The sequence below is a fragment of the Silurus meridionalis genome, chromosome 3 (assembly GCF_014805685.1).
Source record: "Silurus meridionalis isolate SWU-2019-XX chromosome 3, ASM1480568v1, whole genome shotgun sequence".
In the NCBI taxonomy this organism is placed as follows: Eukaryota; Metazoa; Chordata; class Actinopteri; order Siluriformes; family Siluridae; genus Silurus; species Silurus meridionalis.
Genome location: NC_060886.1, coordinates 16,205,105 through 16,230,432, shown reverse-complemented (window position 1 = coordinate 16,230,432; position 25,328 = coordinate 16,205,105). Strand labels below are relative to the sequence as shown.

Here is a 25,328-nt window from a genome sequence, read left to right as displayed (position 1 = left end):
ATGGGGCTGTGTAGCCAGGGTAGTCTGAAGTGAGGCTCACATAAATAATATTACCAGGATCGCCTTATTCCACCTTAGAAATATTGCTAAAATTAGAAATATGATGTCGTTACAGGATGCAGAAAACCTAGTTCATGCTTTTGTTACATCTAGATTAGACTACTGTAATGCTTTACTGTCTGGGTGTTCAAGTAAGTGCATAAATATGCTTCATTTAGTTCAGAATGCAGCAGCAAGAGTCCTCGCTAGATCTTAAAAATATGACCCCATCACCCCTGTTTTAATCAGTCTTCACTGGCTTACAATTAAATTTCACATTGATTATATAATACTACTACTGACATATAAAGCACTTCACGGTCTCCGACCACAGTATCTGAGTGAACTTCTGTACCAGTATGATCCTCCACGCCTACTTGGATCAAAAGGTGCAGGCTATTTGTTGGTACCTCAAATAATGGAGCAGGGGGCAGATCTTTCTCTTATAAAGCCCCACAGTTATGGAACAACCTTCCAATCAGTGTTCGGGACCAGTGTTCAAGTCAAGGTTGAAAACCTATTTATTTAGTCAAGTCTTTTATCAGTAGATTTTTCTTAGGTAAAGTAGCAGATCTGGAGGATCATGGATAAAGAGTGTTCGTGAACTGGGATCTTTGAGTAAGAACGGGAGATTTGAGGATGGATTCGGACTGTAGTTAATGTCAACAGTCTGCTACATTGACTCAGGACTACAGTTTGCCTCTGATCACCATTCCTGTACCCCACAACATTGTATATATGTAATAACTGGACATTCGTTGCAACCCAGATAAGGATGGGTTCCCTCTTGAGTCTGGTTTCTCTCAAGGTTTCTTCCTTATGCCATCTTGGGGAGCTTTTCCTTGCCACAGTCACCACCAGCTTGCTCATCAGGGACAAACTTACACTTATGAAGAACATATTACCAAATTATCTGTGTAAAGCTGCTTTGAGACCATGTTCATTGTTAAAAGTGCTATACAAATAAAAATGTAATTGAATTAAAGTGAATAGTCAGGGTGCCTATACTGACCCCTAGCCACACCAAAAGTGGCAAAATGGGCACGTGAGCATCAGAACTGGACCTCGGAGAAATTAAAATGTTCTATGAGCTTTCCATCAGCTGTTTTAAAGTGTCTTTGCTTCCATGTTTCAGCAAAATCATCCACAATACCATAAGCATACTTAATTAGTGTATATAATCACTACTTTACCTTCAGACAACTGACATGCTCTTGAAAGTGCCACCAACTTTGCAGCTTGTGAAGATGTGTATGGTAATGATTTAACTTTAACTATTTCATTAGGTAATCTTACAACCGCATATCCACATAAATACACACTATCAGAAGGTTTTGAACATGAACCATCTACATATAGGCAAGCCCCCTCTTTCAGGGCTGTATCTAAAAGATCGGGCCTACAGGAGGTCTCTTGTTCAATGCGTTTAAGGCAATCATGTGCGTCATCAAAACCACCTAAAACGATAAAGTCTAGCAGGTCTACTGCAGCGCTACTACACCTAAAAGCGGCTTAAAAGACGGTTTAATGGTTTTCTGTCTGGTTTCATAACCAGATGTGCTGTTATATGTTGTGTGTTGAGGTTGTATAAAATAGCTGTTACCTGATGTGAGGTGTACAGTTTAAAGGATGTGACAGCACTATTTTCTCAGCATCCCGGACCATCAGAGCCGCAGCAGCCACTACACGCAAACACAAGGGCAACCCTTGTGCTATGTTGTCTAAAGATTTGGAAAGAAACGCAACTGGGCGACATCACCATGTTCCTGGGCTAGAATCCCTGCAGCCGTACCACCACGTTCGTGCACATAAAGGTGAAAAGGCTTTGCATAATTTGGAAGACCTAAAGCTGGAGCAGACTGTATAATAAAACTGTCAATCATTTCATGAGTCCACAAAATGAGATGTGATAGAGGAGCTTCGTGATCAATAGCACTACCAGGGGCGTAGCCATCATTTCAAAAGTGGGGGGGACGAAATGTCTAGTGTTACCTGTTTTTTTTTTTTTTCAGTTAACCCTTGTGTGATTGACAGGTTTTATTTTTAATCATAATTTTATTTGCTTTATATGCTTTATGATTATATATGATTATAAAACAGAAAGAACAAAAGAAATACAACAGCTTGCCACTGGGACAGTACCCTTAAAAGGACATCTTTGTACTTTATTTACCCCAAAAATTTATAGACGTACATTAAGGTACACATTGATACTCTAAGGTAGTAATGTGTACCTTTTTGAGTATAAAGTACAAAGATGTCCTTATAATGGTACTACGAGTATATTGTTTACATATTTCAAATTGTATTTTGTGTATGCACAGTACATGGCACACAGTAATGGATACTTGCACATTCAAATAATACTTTATCTTGTTCTATTCTACAGTCCATGTTTCAGGAATTATACAAGTAATTCAAAACAAACTATTGAAAGAAAATATGTATTGAACTCAACTGACAAACATGTCAAGACCCGATATCAATTATACAATGAGATGAAATAAACATTTAGTGCCACTTCTTTTAAGCTTCCTGGCTGGTTTGTTTAAAAGTAGTAGCTTTTTACACAGTGTTAAAGCTAACATATAAAAAGTGAACATTTGTCCATGCAGCTATTTTTCCTTATAATCCTTTAAATCCTTTAAAACTTGCTAAATATTCAACAAGAGCAACAGGCAGAGTTACTAAACATTGTGCAACACAATTCGGATACCATATGCCATCTTACACTGCTTGACTTTTTTGTAAAAAAGGAGTGAAGCGTTTTTTACCGCTTTGAGCTCATCGCAACCGAATGATGGATCGCGTGCGGTACCGCGGATGCGACTCGAGCTACAGTACTAAGGCGTGTGATGATGACGTGACAAGTGAGCGACTGATTGCCATGGATATGTGAACGTCATGTATAGACTTAAAACCTCAACATGTCGTGAACACAACTCTCCACTAAAAAAGTGAGGGGGACGAATTTACTTTTTATAAAAAGTGAATGGGACATATCCCCCACATCCCCTGTGTAATCTATGCCCCTGAGCACTACGCAAAATTTTATCATGCGGCAGTCCTGCTCAGTCAGTCCTGTAACAAGGATGTCATCTGCTTATTGAAGGATGCAGGTTGTTTCTGGCAGGTGGAAAATATGGCTGGCAAGTCAACAAAGCCCTGAGAAAAACGGGTCCAGGTGAATAGACGTACCCTATGGATTAATTGGTGTGTTATAAGGTGAATGTCTATGTCCATCTATGTGTCTCAATAAATTGTCAATAACTGGAGCAATGCCAACATTCTTCTCTTTTGACAATGGATATTGTTTAACAAAAAACGGATGGTGTGTTTTCATGAATGCATGATATGGTTTTACCTGGATTAAAGCTGCATCGTCTTTGTGAGAGGCCCATAATTTAGGGTTAACTTCACCTGAATTTGGTTCATCAGGCAGGACTGCCTAATGGAAGAAATCTTCCAGATGTGGCTGTGGCTCAGTTGAGAGCATGAAGACAGAAGAAAAAGACTGCATAATATCTCTTCCCAAAAGGTTTAAAGGCGAGTTTTGAATTATTGCAAAGCTGCTGATAAAAATGTGTACCAATCGGTTTTACCACAGGCAAAAGGTGACATGAAATGGCATGACATGAAATTGGAACCCCATCTATTCCAACGGAGCGAATACTTTTTCCTGAAATCATCCCCAGCAATTGAAGAACAGATAGCGCCAGTATTAACAAGAAAACAATAGTCTTTTTTGTCTATCCGCAACATGACGTTAGGCAAAGTCTAGCTCGTTGTTTGCTTCGTAAACTAGTCTATGTCTGTGGTGTGTAAAAGCCAGGAAATTATACACCAAAGGTAGATTGAAAAAGCAACACAATTACAGGAAATATGTTGATGGGCTAAAAACAGTGCGAAATGAAAAGAAAAATATTGACATTTTTCCAATTTAATAGATTAAAATTAAAGTAACGAGTTTGAAAATGTAAGAAGTAGAAAGTACAGATATTTGTGTAAAAATGTAATGAGTAAAAGTAAAAAAATATCCGAAAAATAAATAGTGAAATAAAGTACTGATACCAGACCTTTACTTCACTCTTTAATTTTCAGACAACTTTTTACTTTTACTCATTACATTTTTACACAAATATCTTTAACCCATCCCATATGGGCACCAGAGGTAGAGGTCCCAGGCCTGAAAAAATTGACAGAGTTGCATTATTAAGGGCTTCCAGCGTAAAACATATGCCAAATCAAATATGCGGATCACAAACCAGAATTTTATACCAGATCAGTCGCAGCCCAGGTTTCCAACGACCGCCACAGGTATAGTTGGCAAACAGGGTACCGTTGGAATTTGGGCTACTGCGGAAGAAGGAGAAGTGTAGGAGAGTGGAGGTTAGGGTTGGTAAATGTTGGTACCATGACTGGTAAAGGTAGCTGATATGATGGAGCATAGTAAGTGGTGTAGAGGTGATCTAGACAGAGTATGAGTACAATAAGAGTGTAGTGGAGGTGAGGAGAGTTTCTGATAGATTGATGAACGTGAAGCTGGAAGTTGAAGGGGTGATGATAAATGTCAACAGTGCTTATGCTTCACAAGTGGGTTGTGAGATGGACGAGAAAAAATAATTCTGGAGTGAGTTAGATGAGTGTACCTAGGAAAGAAAGATTTGTGAGTGGGGCAGACTTTAATAGGCATGGTATGGCCATAAGGAGAGGAATGTAGAAGGACAGATGGTGGTAGATTTTGCTGAAAGGATGGAAATGGCAGTGGTGAATACTTATTTTAAGAAGAATGACAAGCATTGGGTGACATATAAGAGTGGAGGAAGGTGCACATAGGTGGATATGTTCTATGTAGTAGATGCAACCTGAAGGAGATTGGAGACTGTAAGGTGTTGACATGTAGGACGTTTTGGAGACAAGGCGAGGGAGGCCGGATTGAGATCGTTTGGACATGTGCAGAGGAGGGACATGGGGTATATCAAAAGAAGAATGCTGCCATCCTCAGCATTCTTCTACTGATATACCCCATGTCCCTCCTCTGCACATGTCCAAACCATGCCACCAGGAATAAGGAAAAGAGGAAGACCAATGAGGAGGTTTATGGATGTGGTAAAGGAAGACATGCAGGTAGTTGGATTGAAATGTTTATTTGTGAATTTTATTTTCTGTAACACAAATTATGAAAAAATGCACCCCCATAGATGTATACAGTCAACTAGACCCATACATTTACAAATTAACTTTTAAAAATGCATATCATAAAGACGACTTTTTGGGAATGTATGTAGGGCATGATGTGATTGTGTCCAGTGTTTGGGCCTTAAAACCTAATTCAAAGCTCAAATCATGTGGCATTCATTGTCATTTCATTGTCATTCATCCAAGTATAAGACTGCTACATAAATCAACATAGAGTTACTTAAGACAGGTAAAGCATAAGCTGAACAGGACTACATAGAGCACTGAATGTGTGAGCAAATAAACTAACACTGTACTGTAAATACAATAGCACAATGAATGACAGTGCAGTATGAACGGGACACAGAGCCAATAAGGATGCAGAATAAAGTGCAAAGTGTTAGTTTGTGTGTGTGTTTGTGTAAGTGCATGAACTCTCACAACTGAAAGATCTTTCTTTTTTTTTGCTTCACTTGTTACATATTTATAACTTAGAGTAACATTTTCTATGGCTGTCATGCAACATCAAAAAGAGAAGTGGAAATAAGAACATACAATAGTCAAATACAGAATATGCCTATATATTTTATGTTCTTATTTTCACTTCTCTTTTTGATGTTGCATGACATCAAAAAGAGAAGTGAAAATAAGAACATAAAATATATAGGCATATTCTGTACTTAACAATAGTCAAAATAACTTCCTTTCACAGTTCTCTATCTAAAATGGTGTAAACTAAATTGTTTTGCCTTTAACAGAACATGAATATTAACATTTTCCCTTTGTTTGCCTGATGTGTGATCAGTCCCTGAAAAATTACACACACTGTAGATCAGGGGTGGCCAACCCGCATGCGGCTCTTTGGCTGGTTTCATGCGGCTCTTACGTTTATATCGAAGTTTGTGTTTGTGTTTTTTTAATGTGAGTGTTCGCTTCGCTTGAGTTCAATACGGTATTTTTAAGACTTAAATAATCAAACTTTGCGGTATATTCATCTCACGCGCATGCGCATTTGACGAAAATACCGTATTGAACTCAAGCGAAGTGAACACGCACATAAAAAAAACACAAAGTCTGTGTTTTCTATCCTGAAACACGTGAAATCAAAGCATCGATCTGTTCTGACTGACACCCATGTGAAAGAATTGCTTCGAGTGGCAACAACGGAAGATTTGAAGGCAGATTTGAAGGGGATTGTTCAAGGCAAGGAATGCCAAATTGTAAATTATTATATTTTTGTTGGTGGACTTGGTTAAACTAAGTGTTTGTGTGTGTGAGACAGTGCACACAATGTATATTGTTGAAAATGACTGGCCAGTGGTCCTAAAACTGTCAATTTCTGTCATTATGTTGGTGTGTGACATTTACAATAAGTCTGGCTGAGCAGAGGTGTGTGTGTGTGTGTGTGTGTGTGTGTGTGTGCTGTTAGAAGAAGGGATGGGTGATGTTCATGTGTACCTATTTGTATAACGTGGCTCTTTGCGGTAACACAGTAAAAAAATTGGCCACCCCTGCTGTAGATGTTATAGTGCTTAATAATTAATTATCTTAAATTATTATATAAGCTTTAATTATTAAAATACTAATTTACCTAAGATCATGGTATGATGACAGGTAGCAGATAAGTGGAAAAGTGTATTGGTAAACATTATCTCTGAATGTAAAAAACTTCAAAGAAAGTCACTACTCATGGTTCAGTAAGGTGCAGTAGATTATGGGAAGGGTATAAGCCTAATAACAGCTAGGTTGATTACATTACTAATAGATGAGTAGTTTATGTTTATCAAGATAGTGGACTACCCAAATTTGTTTATACTGTCATAAAGAAATTACGGCTATACTTACTGTATCTCTCGCCATATGTAAATTTTCTCCAGAATGTTCTTGCAACCTGGTAGCAACACTTCCACAGCCTAGTACTGAGTATATATACTGACTAGCAGTATAGTGATGACATTAATTTGTGAACCCACTGAGGCAAATCACATTGACTCAGTAATATATATATATATATATATATATATATATATATATATATATATATATATATATATATATATATATACATTGACTCAGTATATATATATATATATATATATATATATATATATATATATATATATATATATATATATATTACTGAGTCAGTAATATATATATATATATATATATATATATATATATATATATATATATATTACTGAGTCAATGTATATATATATATATATATATATATATATATATATATATATATATATATATATATATATATATATATTACTGAGTCAATGTGATTTGCCTCAGTGGGTTCACAAATTAATGTCATCACTATACTGCTAGTCAGTATATATACTCAGTACTAGGCTGTGGAAGTGTTGCTACCAGGTTGCAAGAACATTCTGGAGAAAATTTACATGGCGAGAGATACAGTAAGTATAGCCGTAATTTCTTTATGACAGTATAAACAAATTTGGGTAGTCCACTATCTTGATAAACATAAACTACTCATCTATTAGTAATGTAATCAACCTAGCTGTTATTAGGCTTATACCCTTCCCATAATCTACTGCACCTTACTGAACCATGAGTATATATATATTTAGTAGACTTGTTTATTCAGCTTGCACATTTCTTTTTCTATGCCATAGCCTTATAAGCTTTTACTTGTGGTACATTTACAACAGTGTCAGCACATTTTTTTTGCTGCCATAGCCTTATAACATTTACTGTTCATTGTTAAAAGCGCTATACAAATAAAAATGAATTGAATTGAATGAACAAGTTGTTATATGCTAGTGAGAGAGCTTACTTAACATTTAGGTTACTTTAAGACAGTGAGTCTGAGGCAATTTAAAAACCGAACTAAATATATTTTTTAATATTTAACAAAAATACCACTTGATGTTTTTTAAAGGAACCAAACCACAGACCCCACAGTTGAGAAACATTTCTCTAAATGTTACATATGCAAGAATCAAAGGTTTTCAAAAACAAGATGAGTGTATTTTATTCAGGCCATTACATTGGTGATTAAACTGATATCCAGTGTACAAAGTGTGACCTTCTTAGAGGACTTCACAATTTTAATAAACTGTTAATTTCCTGGGCTACCTATTTGAACAATTATGTAACAAGATTTTGTAAAATACCAGAATTCACCAGTCAAAAAGTTTTTATTGTCATTCCAACCATATACAGTATAGCTGACGCAGTACATATGATGCATCGTGTGCAACCTGGTGCCACCAGTGCAAGACAAGACAAAACAAGACAGAGTAGGACAAATACACAAAACACAAAATAGTGCGGCCAGTATACCTACTGTGTACTGTATTATACAGTGCAGTATGCAAGTCAGAACTGGATACAGGAGTGTAAAAAAAAAGTAAACATAAGTTGTACAAAACAGCAATAGCAGCAGTCAATGGATGTACAAAAACAGCATGTAAACAGTTGTGTACTAATAAATAATATAATATGGGTGATGCTGAAGACATGGATGTGTGAAATTAGTATGAGTGTGTGTTTGAGTTCAGTTTATTGCAGTTCAGTATATACAGTTGATTGAGAGTGTGTGTGAGTTTCAGTTCAGTTCTGTGTTGTTAAGGACCTTGATGGCTTGGGGGAAAAAACTGTTGCACAGTCTGGATGTGGCAGCCTGAATGCTTTGGAACCTCTTTCCCGATGGTAAAAGAGTGAAAAGTGTGTGTGAGGGGTGTGTGGGGTTGTCCACAATGCTTTTGGCTTTGCAGATGCAGCTTGTGGTGTAAATGTCCATGAAAGAGGGGAGAGAGACTCCAATGATTTTCTCAGCTGTCCTCACTATCCTCTGTAGGGTCCTGCGATCCGAGACGGTGCAGTTCCCGAACCAGGCAGTGATGCAGCTGCTCAGGATGCTTACGATGGTAAAACAAGGTAAGGACGGGGAGATTGAAATGGGCTTTCCTTTGGTCTTTTTAGGAAGTAGAGATGCTGCTGTTCTTTCTTGGTGATAGAGCTGGTGTTCAAGGAATTTAGTGTTCTTGACGATCTCCACTGAGGATCAATCAATTATCAGTGGAGAGAATCTGGTTGGAAAGTAGCTTTACCCATTGAGATGTACAGGCATTTTGCCCTCACTGCATGTTTCTTCTGAGTAGCTGAGTTTGAACCAGCTTTTGGGTTGTTTGGCTTACCATACATTACCATGCATGCATTTGTGGACCAAAACTGGATTTCATAGTAAATGAAATGAACAAGCAGTACTTTTCAAAAGAGAGATTAAGAAAGGCTTGAAACTAGTCTAAGAAGACAAGCCTGGTGTCTTTACTGTTCGTAGCATAATACTATAAACACAAATGTATAAAAATGACTGCTAGTCTTTTGTTTTTAATTGTGACTTTAAAAAATACTTTATACACATATGTAATTTGTTTGAATTACATTTTTATCCTCATTTGTGACTCCTCATTTGTGGCCACTTTCCCAAAATCAGGCTGCACTGATGAAATTTACAGAAGTAACCAAGAATTAGTGAACAAATATATCAAAAATTACTATCCCTAATCTGAAGACTGCTGTTTTGTTTTCTTAAACAATGGAGTCATCAATCACAACTCAGTATGCTAATGAATAAAGTCATTTCTCACCAGTGCAAGGCAGATCATTAGTTGTGAAGTAGGTGTGGTTTTATGACCAAATCTTTATGATCAACAGGAAAAAAATTTCTTTTTTTTTTTTTTTATTTCTTTATTTTGTTTGTTTTTGTGAATGTAAACTTTACACACAGCGCCAGTGCTACATATTTCCTGTGTTTTTGCAATATTTGTAATGCAAGCAGATTTTGAGAAATGTTTGTTGTGTGACTCATATCGGTTTTGAATCAAATGAAATGCTGATAGATTATTTCAGTGGCAGTTTTTGTTCTCTCTGTCTAACATGGTGTGTGTACATGTCTGCTATGTGTGAGGTCTGCTATACTGACTAGATTATTTGGCTATAAAAATTATTTAACTGTCTCAAGCAAGCAGTTTTATTTATATTTTTTATTTAATTACATGTTTAGCCCATTTGGGAGATTTACTAAAAATCTCCTGTCCCCCTGTGGGAAGCTCCCTCATGATGCTGTCAAGAATACTGATTTAAAAAATTGCTTAACAGTTCTTGGTCACTGCATAGTTCCATATGTTATGCCATAGTGTGAGTGTCTTAAATATTATTCTAAAACAGCAGAATATATTCTGCTTAAACTTCTAACCGAAGTACATTTTCTTGTAACACACCTTCAGGGACAGCAGTAAATAAGGCCACAGTGACAGTTGACTCTTACCTTACAAATTTCCATTGCTAAAAAATAAAAAAATAATAATGGGCAAATTATTATTGAATATTTATTGATAAATAAAAGGATAAAACTCACACATTTGATGGCATTACAATACTTAAATGAACTGTGAAATGGTGGTGTTTAAACTCTTTTACTTTACATAAAAATAAAAATGTAATCACACCCTTTCACTGGTGTAAGATTAGCAGTTAATGAGTCAACTGTGAATTGTGGCAAATGCTTTAGAATCAGACACATTGTAAAACTGTCTATTACAATTTAGTCTAATGTTAACTCCTCTTTTTTCTTCCAACTGGACAGATGAGAGAGAGGATAAGGTCTATCATATTTTTGATGATGGTGGGAGGTGGATGCAGAAGATGGGGAAGGTGGTGCGCCAGCGTCATCTCCCAGGCATCCAGCAGATGCACATTGAGTCCTTTGAACATGGCACGCAGAACATCATCAATCTGTAAAGAGAACCAGTCACTGTTAAACAGGCTGCTTTCCGGGTCAAGCTTCTGCAGGTTGGCAGTGCGGATCACCACCAAGGTTGCTGGCTCACGGTTCAGCAGCCGCACCACTGCCCTGCGAATGTGCCGTAGCCGGCGTATATATACTTCGATTGGGAAAGTGCTGAAGTGAGACCACACGCTCAAGAGAACCACTGTATCTGGCCCACCCTTAATCCTGTCTAGCTCATTTGCTACATAGCGCAGTTCAGAGGAAAGCACTGAGGTGAAGCGGATGGGTGGCCCATGGCAGCGGTAGCGCACCAGAATGTTGTTTCTATTATCCACAGCTATGAATGGCCCCACATTCTTAGGACTGTGAAGGTTGAATTCCTTCAGTTCTGAGGAAAAAAAAAAAAATGACAGAAGAAAAATGACAAAATGATCAAGGTACAACAGCATCAAAAAGTATTTGGACACTTAAGCCAAATTTTTTTCATTTGGTGTTTAGCTTGACATGCTTTGTTTCACATAACTACTACTTCTTGAAATATTCTCTATTCACCAGATCAGCATAACTTTTTTTTTGCTAATCTGGTTAATAGAAAGACCTTCTTCACGCATTCATATGACAGACCTTTTCTCAAAATTTAATTTCATATTTTTTTTTGTAAGGAACTTTTAACCAACGTCTTCCAACGTAATTTATAGAAGCCTTTGTTTGTCTCACATAAATAGCAGCACACTGAATTCTTTTTCTTTACATATTCAGATTTGTTAGAAAACTTGGGGCCTTTCTCAAGGGCCGAACAGTAGCAACTTGGTTTTGCTGTGTCTTAAACTACTGTCTTTTTGATATACCACTGCCTTCCATATAGTGGATATACACTGAAGAGACGAAATAATAATGACTATGTAGATAAATTAAATAACACTGATCACCTCATCAAGGTGAATGTCAAAGTCTGGGAGATATAATGCAGTGAATTCACAGTTTTAAAAGGTTCAAATAATAAAAATTATTTATGGAGAACTGTATTTAACAAAAAGATAATTAATAGTTGCTCTTACCAGGAACATTAGCAATGAGGTATTCAAACCACTGTCGCACAGTGGAGTCTCCAAACATGTATACGATCTTCCCTCTAAGACAACGTGTTATGGTTGAAGAGTCATTAAACTGCTGGATGACTGGACCACTCAAAGGCCTCCATGAATTATGAAAGTAGTAGCCAGCAGGTTTGTGTTTATTTTTTATCCTGGCTTGTCCTGGGGGGGAAGAATGATAAAAATTGTGTACAGGTAGTCGTTGACTTACAACCTATGCAACTTACGACCTTTCGACTTTACGACCACAATTGCTAGCCGCGGCGTATGTTATTTTTTTTTACCAGCTTCCGGCATCATTTCACAGTACTGTACATATAGCCTACTCTACTTACGACCAAATCATGTTACGACCGATTTGTCGGCCCCAATTGTGGTCGTAAGTCGATGACTACCTGTACATTATACCATTATACATTACTTACAGTTACTCCTCATTTTTTCCACAGTGCATAATTTATTAACCATGTAAAATGACTTTACAAACAATATGCATAATTAATAAACATAAATACAATAATTTGCTAAGATTACTATTTGCTCTTACAGCATTTTTGTCAGATGCCCTTATTCTGACCAACTTACAATTATTATGTTTATATAACTAAGCAGCATAGGGTTAAGGGCCTTGTCTTAAGAGCCCAGGTGCTGCAGCTTGAGGGTTCTGTGAAGTCCAAAGTCCACCTTATCCACTGAGCCACTACTCAGTTAATATGAATTACTAATGTGGATTTGACCCAATTTGTGTCTATAACAAACGTTCATCTATACAGTAGCTTTTTACCGGTTTTTAGACTGTGGCTTTTGAATTCAAACTAGCTCAGTGGTTAAGGCATTGGACATTGGATCAGAAGGTCACAGGTTCAAATCCCACCACCACCAACCTGCCACTGCTGCTTCCTGCTCAGTTATAAGTCGATCTGGATAAGAGTGTCTGCCAAATTCCATAAATGTAAAAATGTTCCAGTTTGTCTATCAAGTGCTCAGAAGGGTAATGGTCAGGGCTCTATATAGGATACTTGAGTTTCCCCAAACCACGTTTTTTTTGTCTTGCCAGATTCTTGCTAGAAAGCATTTTTCCCAAACAGTTGCCATGTGGTTTAAAATATGCATGTGTCTAAAATGTCTCTGTATGCTATAGCATTAATTTTCACTGGAACTTAAATCCTAGCCCAAACCCTGAAAACAAACACAGAAAATGTTTTTACTAAACTGAACAAGTCCAGTTTAGTAGAACTAACATTTTGCTGAAGGAGAAGCTGCCCCCTAGGTTACTGCTTTTGATTTCAGTGCCATGAGGAAACCCAGAGTCAACAAAAAGTTATTGGTGTATTGGCCAAGAAGAATACTTGTCCCTTCATAAAGTTTCCATATATAAACATTAAATAGAATCTGTTGTTTTGGTCAGCAGGATTTATCATCATGATTACAGCTTTGTCCAAAACTCAATGAACCTGTGAGCTAAAACAAGGCCATCAGCCCTAAAAAAAAGTGCTCACTAGTCAGACGCAGTCCTTGTCCACCATGGATAAGGATTACAGTAGGGGGTCTCTGCTGTAGGCTAGGTCACAGCCTTTCAATTAATTTAATCATAATTAGTTTAAATTCTGCAGACATGAGTAATCAATCTAGGAATGCCGAGCCATCAGGCACAAAATATAATCATTGTAATTTGGCTTATGAAAAATGTGATTCCTACATTATAGCTGGGTATTCTAAAACCATTGGTAACATATATAATAGTGCATACAACTGAATATCTAAATACATTTTAAAAAGCACTTACTTTGTCCTGCAGGCAATACAGTCACATTGTCCATCCCTGATGCATGTATAGGAATTTTTATATTTATACCACTGAAACAAAAAGTACATAATGCATAATTATCTCATAACAAGACTATTTAATAACTACTAAACACTTAGATAATTATTTTTGTTTCATACCAGGATTGCATCATTCTTTTAAGCTAAGAGTAACGCAATCATACAAAATTATCTCAGGACATTATATTTTATAGTGATCTGAATGTGTAACTATTAAAAAAATAAAAAAATAAAAATATTTGTATTAATTAAAGGCACTTTCTTGAGCAAAAGTGTAAAAGACTTTTACACAGTACTGCATCTAAAAGATCATTTTAATCAAACCCCAGTTGCCATCTCACCTCTGGAAGAACTGTGCTTCATACTCAGTAATGAGGTTCTTCTTGTATCCCCCTTTAAAATGATTTATTCGTGTATCACATCCTAGGATTTTGGGTTTGTAGCAGTACCATGGCTCTCCAGTTTCAGGATCAGTGTAATTGCAGAGAGGTTGCTGGTTAAGTGGCAGGCATAGGTTGCACACGGTGGTCTCTGATAAGAAGCCAGAGCGGAACAGGCTTTTAAAAAACACCCGGTTGGGCTGCTCCTCTTGCAACCGCTTGAGCACCACCACTGCCTCACTCGGATGCACCATGGTGATTTCCACCCAGGCTACGCCAGCCCACAACAGTGGGAACCACACTGTATAATTTCCATCATGATGATCGTGTACCTGCCCTGCAACACCAGCGCTGAGTTCGGGCGAATGTAGCCGAGCTATAAGGAAATCTCCACCATGCTTTTTAGGCTGACCCAGAAAGTTCTGAACATGCACATGAACCACAAGCTGACTGCCTATGCGTTGCTCTGCTGGGCCCTGAATCACAAAGTAGCTTTTTGAAGGGTCACTGCTAAGTTCCACAGGCAAGCCTTGCAATATGGGGCCTGGCCATGCAATGGAATTGAGCAGATATCTCTCTTCTCTTGCCTCTTCTGGTGTGGGCTCCTGGCCAAAGTGTGCACAGTATGTGTGGTTTAACTCTAGTGGCCACAAGACTCCAGGGGATTTAAAGGCCGAGTGGATGCTATTTTGTATTTGGTAGAAGGTAGATATAACCTGTCCACTCAACTTCTGAGTGCAGAGAAATAAGGATCATTTGATTTTTACACAGTCAAAGCAGTAATCTCAAATCTTCAAATTACAAATTGCTCCAGTTAATTAATTAAACATAAAAGTGTCTCTAACTATTTTGGTAAGATTTCAACAAAATCAGTTCCTATGACATTTACAAAATAATGGATTATCTGTACATTAAAATGTATTATTAGCCTTAAGGATCTGCAAATCAAATTTAAATTTTCACTTCAGTAATTGACATAAACTCCCCAGAAAATACAGAATATTTTGATTTGTATTATATTAAATTGTGTAAAATACTATTATTCCGAACTAACCAGTATACATCATTCATTCAATGCATCTATCTGAAAAAAAGCTATATTTCTTATATGCATACCCTTTGCAAAACAGTGCAATTTAACTAACGGGAATGCAAAGGAGATAAGGTTACCTTGAATAAGACCATTAATTTAATCTACAAATGTATATGTAGACATGTTATCTCCTTGTATAGCATAGAAAATGCTCTAAATGCACTGCCATCAAAGGTATTTAGAAACCTTTCCTAAACAGTTTTACTGGTAGGAGGCTTCTGTGGGAATATGTGTGACACTGAAAGAGCTGTACTCACCTCCAGAGATGTGATATTGCAGATGAGTATTATAAACCCTGACAGTGCCAAGAGAAAAAAGATGGTCACAAATCTGGGCATTTGTCTGTCCATGGCTGGGTGCCATTCTCATTATTACAGGTTGCAAGGCCAGTGATCCATTAGCAAAACTCACTAAGAGAAACTTTAGATCCTGACAAGAAAAAAATAGCAGCAGCATCAAAGTTTACTTCACAGTTTGAATAACATTTTCCATTATAGGCTTTTCTGCAGAGCAAAGTGGGCATAATGAACTATATCGTCACAACCAAGAATGTCCTGAAATAATAATCATCAGCAAAGATTACTGATTATGTTCAGGAATCAGTCACGCAAACCTAAGACATAGATGTATTTTACCTTGCCACCCCAATACTTTTGGAACGGACTATAGCTTTATAATGTAAAACATCTTAATGACTACATGATAGGCACTATAGTGGTTGCAGGGGCGCCGTTAGAGGGGGTGCAGAGTATGCCAGGCATCTGGGCCCAAGAGAACGCAAGGGGGCCCCACAATCATCAATTAAAACATTTTCCAATTAGTTTTTTTTTAATCGTACATACACACATATTTTAAATAATAACACTGTGGTAAAATAAAATAAATTCCCTGTAAATAAAATAAAACTATATTAACTTTATTATTAATAATATAACATATAACACATTTATACATATATACATATATACATATATATATATATATATATATATATATATATATATATATATGGGGCCCAAAAATCTGTCTTGCATACCCCCCTTAAAACTGTTAATTGCGCCCCTGAGTGGTTGTAATATATTAACTATTAAAACTGGATAATAAATCATGCATACATTTGGTTTCTTATTTAAAATGTATTTAAAGGTCAGTCCACAGAAGGAAATATAAATGCTTATATGAACAGTACACTGCCAATGTTCTTATTGAAAAAACGCTTTTGCATCTATATATCCATTTATTACATGCTTGTGGCTGGCAAAAATTATTATTATTTTTTTTAAATATTTATCGTTTTTCCATGTCCAAGTCTTCATATTTAGGATTTATATAGTTTTAACCAGTCCTAACACATATTACTGGCGTATTAGTTCGCACATTAAATTTCTCCTCCTCGCAGTCCTGGTTATTATTCCACGTATGTTGTAAAGTGACTGTTGTGTCTGACTTGTTTGGGAAATAAGCTCAAGGCGCTTGAGGATTTGCTTGAAGGTAACACAGATTTTTTTTACAACTGTATGAAAGATGGCACCATATATTATATTATAGATTATAAAAATGGAATGACCGCATAAACTATCCAAGTTATTTTTTAACAGAGATATATATGTTTTGCCCGATCAACTGTTCGGTCAGACAACTGCGCTACTGCACTCATTTGCAATCAAATCAAACTTTGTATACTATTTGACAGACAGACGTTTGTATACTATGACATACATACATACATACATACGTACATAAGCACGCACGCCACGTCTGCAACCGAGCACGGTCTATAAAAATAGCCAGTAGTCTCAGTGACGGTCCACACCAGGCTAATCAGGTCCTACTGCAGTACTAGTGAAATATGACAGAGGTTTTGCCGAGGACGTTTTTCAGTGTCTAAACACAACCTTTTTTCCCTCTGAACTGACGTAAACATCAGCACAAAGGAGACACAGACGTTTAGCTGAACCTTTACCAGAGCAGACCCGATGAAGTGACCGAAGGTTTGATGGAGCTGAAGATGTGTGGAGTGCAGTTTTACACGGCCGTTTATGATAAACAACCCGGATTTCACAGCCAACCCGAGACCGCTATTCCATGATTGATTCATACCTGGCACGGCGTCTCCCAGTCTGCTCTACGCCTCCCAGGACCGGAGGTGTGGTCGATGTTTGATGGAATTATTCTCAGCACTGTTACATTATTATGCCTTACCGTTTATTTTAATAACCTACACTGACGGGCAAAGCTCCAAAACCACTCTTTAAACGATTCCGTTAAGTGACTCGTGTGAATCGATTCGCGGCGGAAGGAGTCGGTTGATGTCTTTTTTCTTTTCCTGTTTGATGCCGTTCTTTCGGCTTCTACCGTTAGGGGTCGCCACATCGGATCATCTTTCTCTCCAGCACATATCACCTCTTCTAAACATGGAGGTCAGAACTCCTTCTGACCTTCTCCATAGCAAATATTCCATCAGTAGTGCTCTTACTCATCATGAAAGTATTTACTTTATACACAGTGTGAGTAGGGTGGTGGATCTGCAGAAAAAGAAAAAGGAAGGAAAAAAAACTAAAAAAAAAAAAAAAACAACTTTCCACAGACAAACAATGGAACTCGTCTTTTTTTTCTCGACTCCTGGTTCCTAAAATGCAGCTAGGATGACCTGGTTGCATTTGAATTTGTGCTGTGCTAGAAGACCAGGGGCTGGTCTGTTTTTGGCAATTGCAGATGTTGAATGATCCATTGGTATGTCCAATGGAGACATACCATGAATGAGTTGCAGTAGTCAAATAAGACGGGACTAAACAAGCAACTGAGTGACCTATGTGGATGGAAATAGACTAGTCTGGATGCTGTTAAAGAGAAATTAGGACAAACATCTCAGAATGGCAAAGTGTAAGTAAAAGGACAGATGACGTTTTTGGACATGGTTATCACTACTCATTTTATAGTTCTATAGTGCTTTTTTAATAATGACCACTCTACAGGGAAGACTCCACTAGATTTTGGACTGTAGCTGTGCTTATAGCCACAAGGGCATTGGTACAGGAGTTGTGCAGTTGGCATTTAAGTTCCTGCCAGTTGTATTCGGTGGGGTTGAGGACAAGGTTTTGTGCACGTCACCAAAATTCTTCTGCACCAAGCCTAACACGTCTTTGTTACAATCGCTTTGTGTACAGGGGTGTTGTCATGCAAGAGCATGTCTGGGCCATGTCTCCAGTGAAGGGAAATCATACAGTATATAATGATTTTTATGAAACTGTGTTCCTCCTACTTGGTGGCAACAGTAAAGAATGCTTACAAATGGGTGTGGTGGTCAGGTGTCTACAAACGAAAGCCTTTTATCTAAAAATTTCTATCTGGCATTATAGTGAACTTTAGAATTAACTGTTGGGAAAAATGCTTAATAATTCAGTTCATCATTTTTGTCCAGATGTTGAATGATGAAATCTTGCCCATAATAATTAACCTAGACTCACCCTGTTCTTGGTTTCTGAATCAGAAACACCTTTTCCTCTAAAGGTGTTTCCAGGTAAATATGTATTTTTGAGTTTCTGATAAATGGTTTATGAGAAAAGTATTTTATATGCAGGTGTTACTTAGGTGATAGAAACATTTCTAGATGATTTATTAATTAGTGAGACAACAGTTCTGCTTTTAAAACATCAGGATTTTAAACTATTATGATCAAACAGTGTCTGTGGTATGATAGATGCCATGTATGCACCTGGTTATACTGCTCCCAAACAGGAACACACAAATGACAAGAAATGACCATGAAAACAGTGTCATTGCAAATGCAATGTTGGACCGATTCATTTTGCATCATGTTTATATTCATAGTGCAGCTGAAGGAAAAAGACAAACATTATTCCAGTTAAATAATATTTGAAATGCTTCACTATACATATTGCTTTCCAGTAAGCTCTTAATTAAGTAAATCAATACACGGTGTTTAGGAATATGCTCACTTTAATGTAGGGTGGGTTTTTTTTTTTTTTTGAGCTTACAATTCAACTCAATTTGACAGTTTTACCCATAAAGGATGATAAAATGCATGGATTACTGACAATTGCTATTTCTTACATGAATAACAAAATAAAACAAATGTTTTTATGGTGAACAAAAGCTACATAAATATTTCTTAAGAATTCCAATTCATTTGAGCTATTCCTTGATTTACATTAATTGAAATGTCCTTAGAAGTTTTAGTATTAGGAAAAGCAACCGTTTCCCAGAAATAACCTACTACTATACAGAAAACTGCTTATCTGTATCAATATTGTATTCATTGTGCGTTAATGACATGTGTTCATAAGAACATTAGGGATTTTCAATGTAACGGATTAGACTACACTAGATTAAAATGTAACACTAAAAAAAGTGGCTGTAGTTTTCTATCAAACTTTGCCTGAATTCCCTTTTAGTCCATCAGATGGCACTGGCGTATCAGTAGCGTTACACCTCTGCAGTAGTTATCTTCGCTTTCTGTTCTTGATTATACCTGGAGAAGAGAGTATATTGACAAAATCATTTCTACAGTTTACTGTTTACATTTAATAAATGCAAGTAAGCGTGCACTGATGCAAAGTCAAAACAGAGCAGGATAGTGATATTTGATTCGATTCTGCACACTTTTACAATCGAACACATTGTGCTCAAACGTGTTAACACTGGTCTATTTTGATTATACCAAAGAATAAGCATTTTTTGAGCAATTGAAAAGCTCCATCAGAAAGTCCTGGAAACCGAATGACAGATTGATGTCAATGTAATTCGAAAACATTATAATTTTAACAACAGCTCCTATGCATGGGCTTGTATTGCAAATGACCAACATAATATAAAACTAAGGATAAATGTGTTCATTAAAAATTGTTATTGTTCAATAAAGAATACAAAAAAAAAAAAAAAAAAAAAACATACATGCATTGAATGTTTAACATTTATAGAAGAAGTCTCAACTATAAGCACAAGCTGCTTTCTTATTTAAGAGAGAAAGAGATGCAGATGACCCTCAACTGTAAATTATTAAAATGTTTATTATTAAGTTATTTATCTTATTTGGACAAATGACTGTGCCATATGAGCAGAATAACACACTCCTGTCAGTTCAGTTGTACAGAATTCACCATCGAGTGGCCTGTTATGTGTTATTCATGGCATATTCTGCAGCAGGGGTGGCCAACCAGTCAGAGACCGAGAGACACATTTTTTTACTGTGTTACCGCAAAGAGCCACATCATACACATAGGCACACATGAACATCACCCATCCCTTCCTCTAACACTAACACACACACACACACACACACACACACACACCTCTGCTCAGCCAGATTTATTGTAAATGTCACACACCAACATAATGACAGAAATTGACTCCTACAGTTTTAAGACCACTGGTCAGTCATTTTCAACAATAAACATTGTGTGCACTGTCTCACACAAACAAACTCTAATAATAATTTACAATAGCGTTTTTCTTTTATTATGCATGTTACTTAGTGGGAATTTTGGCATTCCTTGCCTTGAACAACCCCCTTCAAATCTGCCTCGTATTCCGTTGTTGCCACTCGAAGCAATTCTTTCACGTGTGTCAGGCAGAACAGATCGATGCTTTGATTTCACGTGTTTCAGGGTAGCAGACACAGACGCCCTATTCGGACGGGACTAGTTTTACAGGGGGTCGTTGAAAAAATTTGTTTCACAGAGGTTCTTTGTGATTTTAATCCAGTCCGAATCTGCCATGTCTGTCTTTTTCCTCACACGACCTATGTAAAAATTCCAGAGCAAATTACCTACTGTTTTTCAGCAAACTCGGTGCTCCTCTGAGAAATCTAATCCCGTCCGAATGCGAATGTCTGTGATTGGCGAAAATGTTTTTTTTCCAAACGCGTTTACTTGTGTGTTTTGGTCAACGTGAACTACCGTACTAATCCTAGCGTGCCGGTATTCAAATTTCTGCGCACCAATAATGCATGTAGAGGTCTTGTGCCACGCCCACATGTAAAACACAGACAATCCTACCTCCGCAATAAACACGGAGATGTTAGTCCCGTCTGAATCCATACATGAAATGACAGACGTCGGCTGAAAAAATTTCTAACTCAAACGTCGTTTGGAAAACTAGTCCCGTCCGAATAGGGCTTTTGTTTGTGGTTTTTTTTTTTTTATGTGCGTGTTCACTTCGCTTGAGTTCAGTACGGTATTTTCGTCAAATGCGCATGCGCGTGAGATGAATTTACCGCAAAGTTTCCCAGTACGGGTAGGGGCAAGATCATTTAAGTCTTAAAAATACCGTATTGAACTCAAGCGAAGCGAACACGCACATTAAAAAATACAAACATTAAAAAAAACACAAACACAAACTTCGATATGAACGTAAGAGCCGCATGCGGCTCGCGAGCCGCGGGTTGGCCACCCCTGTTCTGCATCAATAGATGTTAATTGTTCAGGAAGAGCATGTTCTAAATATTGGGTATAGTGATTTTAAAACACGCTATAATAATAATATAATAAATTGAATAATAATAATTCATGCAATTGAATTCTATTCAAATGAACTTACTTCCATATCCGGAAGAGCTGAGATCCACCTGCTCCTCCAACAAAGAAATTGACAGCAAATAGATTCCAGTTCTTTGGTATAATAACCAGTGAGTACCTAGACCAGATAAGACCTGCGAAGCAAAGTAAAGGAATTAGGAGACATATACTAAAACAGCTATTTAGGTTTATTAGGTTTAACATTAAAAATCTTTGAATAAACATCCTGCTTATTGAACAAATCCTTCACCTGTAGCTGTCAGTACTGCAGACTGCGATGTGCTGAGTTTTTCAGCTGGTCTGGTCATGTCTGCTAAACCAGCCATCACCAGGCCCTGAGAGGAATTAGAGAACAATCTTGCATATCTTACTGAAAATTAACATTCTAATGTAAATCCTCATGTCTTCTTAATCCTTCTTTTTTATGATTGTGTTACTTTAAAGTCACTAACAGAACAGCCAAAAACACATCATGTATAAAGAATCTGTACCCATTTAAACATTGGTGCCCAGAAGAAAACCGTCTTGGGACCTGAAAAGAGAGACACAGTAAATTAATGCTTACAGTGTGTATTGTGTAGAACAAAAGGTCCACAATGAGCAAAATCGTTAATACCACAACGTTATATATAGCATAATACTAAAAGACCTACTTAAAAATAGGCTACTACAAAATGTACAGTGCTTCTTAGAAAGAAACCTTAAAAAAAAGTATACATTTTAAATTAGAAACATTTTAGTGTAGTTAGATGAGAGTTTTGAATTGAAAAAAATAAATAAAAATGAAAAACTTTTTTTTATTTAAATATGTTGTCGATAATGATGTCGATGTCGATCATTTTAGTACGTCTACTTCGAGTGATAATATTTATTGTACAATTTGTGGAAAAATTGCATTAAATGTAACGTTAATTTTATATGCCTCTCTCTTTTTTTTTTTTTGCTAAGCATGCTAATATATGTGAAAGGTACTGTAGTACAAAACAGGAAAACACCATACCCATGGTATTCAGTACATAAAGGACACCATTTGTTACCTTCCCTATGATTAAAATGGGTGTGTTGGAACAAGACAAAAAATACCTCCCGTGCAATGAAAGGAAGAGAGATTACCCAGTCTGAGAAATACTGATCCAGTACATGAAATAACCATAATAAAAAAAATTTGGATAAAGAGTCTGTAATTACATTTAATAAAAAACTTCGATTCACTCGCTGGTGAATCGCTTTTCTTGTTTTTTTTTTTCTTCTGAAAGGAAGTACAAACGGTCTCTGTGTTTTCAAGTGACCCTCAGGGGTAGGACAGCATTATGCTGTTTCACAAGACACTCAGACACTTTGGTTAGTATTTTGGATCTTATTACCTGCTGGATTTTTGATTTTTCGCGTTATATAATACATGGAGGAAGCTTGTTTGTTTAGTTTTGGTCAGTCAGCATCAGTGTAAATATTATTAAAGTTTACACTATTTGATTAGTCAATATGAGTACCTGGCTAAAAACCAACATTGTGCACTGAAAGTAAACAGGTCAACACTCTGACAAAACTATAGTCAAAGGTCGACCACAACAGAGACGCCATTTATTTAATTATTTACTTTAATACTAAATTAACTGCAAACTGAAATAATAATAATAAAAAAGACTATAATGTAATAGCTGCTATTAATAATGTAATAGCAGCTTTGCCTTGAGGGGGAATAAGTCTTAGGTACAATGCATGTGGTATGCAGGTGGTGTACAGAGCTTTCTGTTTTTCGTTACTCAAGTCTGATTTGATTTCAAAGTTGATCCTGTCTGGTAACAAATACTTTGAAAACTGTGAAATATAAATTGGTTATAAGTTGAAAGTCAGCGAACGACGGAATGGCTCATGTTATTAAACACCAAGGTCGTCACCATGTCATCAAACACAAGCTAGATAGAATAGAATAGCCTTTATTTGTCACATATACATTAGAGCACAGTAAAATTTGTTCTTCGCATATCCCAGCCTGCTCGGAAACTGGGGTCAGAGCGCAGGGTCGGCCATGATACAGCGTCCCTGGAGCACAGAGGGTTAAGGGCCTTGCTCAAGGGCCCAAGGGTGGCAGCCAAGCACCTTAACCACTGACCTACCACGCCCAGACCTTGCTGATCATCTGTTCACACAGCAACACAAGTCTCCAGAGACTCCGGTACTCATGTCTTAAAGTGCTACACTAGTGGAAAATATTTCATTTCCAACGCAACTTTTCGATCTAACAAACTACACTTTCGGATGTTGATAGAGTGTTAGCAGTTACACTGGTCAGTGGGCACAGTTGACACGGACACACACACACACACACACACACACACACACACACACACACACACACACACAGCGTTTAAGAAGCCTTGTAAACACATGAAGGTGCGCGTTACCTGCAGGGTGGTTGTACACAGGTCTAAGTTTGGCAGGCAGGAAATGCTCGACCTTGTTCAGCAGCCTGTGATAGGAGGCTCTCAGTCCTACCAGAGCCATGCTAGCTGCTTCTGATCCGCCTAAAAACAACTAAACACTTCAAGACACGGCACACCGCAATGTTTGCCCTACTCCCCCCGAAAGCGCTCTTCGAGGTGAGAGTCTGTCTACAGAAGCAAATCAGTCATGAATCTGCGCTAGCAAGTATCTTCTCTCTCGCCCTACTTTCGACCTTCGTACCGGTTTTGAAATGTACCAGGCCTGCAGGGTTAGCAAGATCGCTTTGTCGTTTTTCCACCCGTTTTGCGACTAAAATCAATTCACTACACTGAATACGGGGACTGGGTTATTCAAGAAAAACAAAATAGGCTAGCCAATCCAAGCATCGCAACCCGATTTTTGACCAGCCCATTATTGACTGACGACCAATACAAATACTAGGGGCGTGGTTTACCGAATGTAGGTGGAATAAAAAAAGAAAAACCCGGAAATTTGCGTCACGGCACAACCCACCATGTAACGCATCCTATTGGTTGAGTTGGTTTCAGGCTCTGTTTCAGGATTGGTTTATTTACGCATGTGCTAATAATGTTTAAAATACAGATAGACTCACTTTTAAACGAAATAAAACTCACACACACGTAATAAATTAATAAATAGAATACATTACTCTGTTCTCTGCTGAGTTGTATTAGTAATGCAGTTTTATTTTCAAAGTTGTAGTTCAGTACACAATACAATTTACAATACAATTTACCCCATTTTTTCCTCTATAGCATAGTGGGGCAAATCAAAGGTCATCATTGGCCTGTGTGCATACTTTTACTTTAAAGTCTGAGGCTTGCGAAATGGGTGATATTAGCCCTGTAAATCTCTTGTCATAACAAATAATAATAATAATAATAATAATAATAATAATAATAATAATAACAATAATAATAACAATAATAATGATAATTCACGATT

The 25,328-nt window shown here is 37.1% G+C and overlaps 2 protein-coding genes across 4 annotated transcripts; both read right to left on the bottom strand.

Moving 5' to 3' along the window:
* Nucleotides 1–10,572: 10,572 nt before the first annotated feature.
* nxpe3 (neurexophilin and PC-esterase domain family, member 3) lies at nucleotides 10,573–17,968 on the bottom strand. 3 transcript variants are annotated; one of them, XM_046845097.1, is made up of 6 exons: nucleotides 17,482–17,968; nucleotides 15,639–15,810; nucleotides 14,250–15,016; nucleotides 13,868–13,938; nucleotides 12,046–12,243; nucleotides 10,573–11,375 (listed from the first exon to the last, which is right to left on the bottom strand). In XM_046845097.1, the coding sequence occupies exons 2-6, from the start codon at nucleotides 15,729–15,731 to the stop codon at nucleotides 10,813–10,815; spliced, it is 1,692 nt and encodes a 563-aa protein (XP_046701053.1). In that variant the 5' UTR covers nucleotides 15,732–15,810; nucleotides 17,482–17,968; the 3' UTR covers nucleotides 10,573–10,812. The 3 variants fall into 3 exon arrangements, with proteins under 3 accessions (XP_046701053.1, XP_046701052.1, XP_046701050.1); XM_046845096.1 differs by having other exon boundaries at nucleotides 14,250–15,019; nucleotides 17,121–17,967; XM_046845094.1 differs by having other exon boundaries at nucleotides 14,250–15,019; nucleotides 17,482–17,967.
* Nucleotides 17,969–19,323: 1,355 nt separating this feature from the next.
* mpc2b (mitochondrial pyruvate carrier 2b) lies at nucleotides 19,324–24,654 on the bottom strand. The gene is made up of 5 exons (XM_046845098.1): nucleotides 24,323–24,654; nucleotides 22,409–22,449; nucleotides 22,168–22,252; nucleotides 21,940–22,051; nucleotides 19,324–19,873 (listed from the first exon to the last, which is right to left on the bottom strand). The coding sequence occupies exons 1-5, from the start codon at nucleotides 24,420–24,422 to the stop codon at nucleotides 19,828–19,830; spliced, it is 384 nt and encodes a 127-aa protein (XP_046701054.1). The 5' UTR covers nucleotides 24,423–24,654; the 3' UTR covers nucleotides 19,324–19,827.
* Between the last annotated feature and the right edge of the window lie 674 nt (nucleotides 24,655–25,328).

Excerpts from the sequence above, each read along its gene's own strand:
- nxpe3 (XM_046845096.1), bottom strand. The coding sequence starts at position 15,731 with ATGGACAGACAAATGCCCAGATTTGTGACCATCTTTTTTCTCTTGGCA. Across the intron at positions 13,939-14,249 it reads GAAGCACAGTTCTTCCAGAG|TGGTATAAATATAAAAATTC; the intron begins GTGAGATGGCAA and ends TTTTTGTTTCAG. Across the intron at positions 11,376-12,045 it reads CCTCATTGCTAATGTTCCTG|AACTGAAGGAATTCAACCTT; the intron begins GTAAGAGCAACT and ends TTTTTTCCTCAG.
- mpc2b (XM_046845098.1), bottom strand. The coding sequence starts at position 24,422 with ATGGCTCTGGTAGGACTGAGAGCCTCCTATCACAGGCTGCTGAACAAG. Across the intron at positions 22,450-24,322 it reads TGTGTACAACCACCCTGCAG|GTCCCAAGACGGTTTTCTTC; the intron begins GTAACGCGCACC and ends CTCTCTTTTCAG. Across the intron at positions 22,253-22,408 it reads GGGCACCAATGTTTAAATGG|GGCCTGGTGATGGCTGGTTT; the intron begins GTACAGATTCTT and ends AATTCCTCTCAG.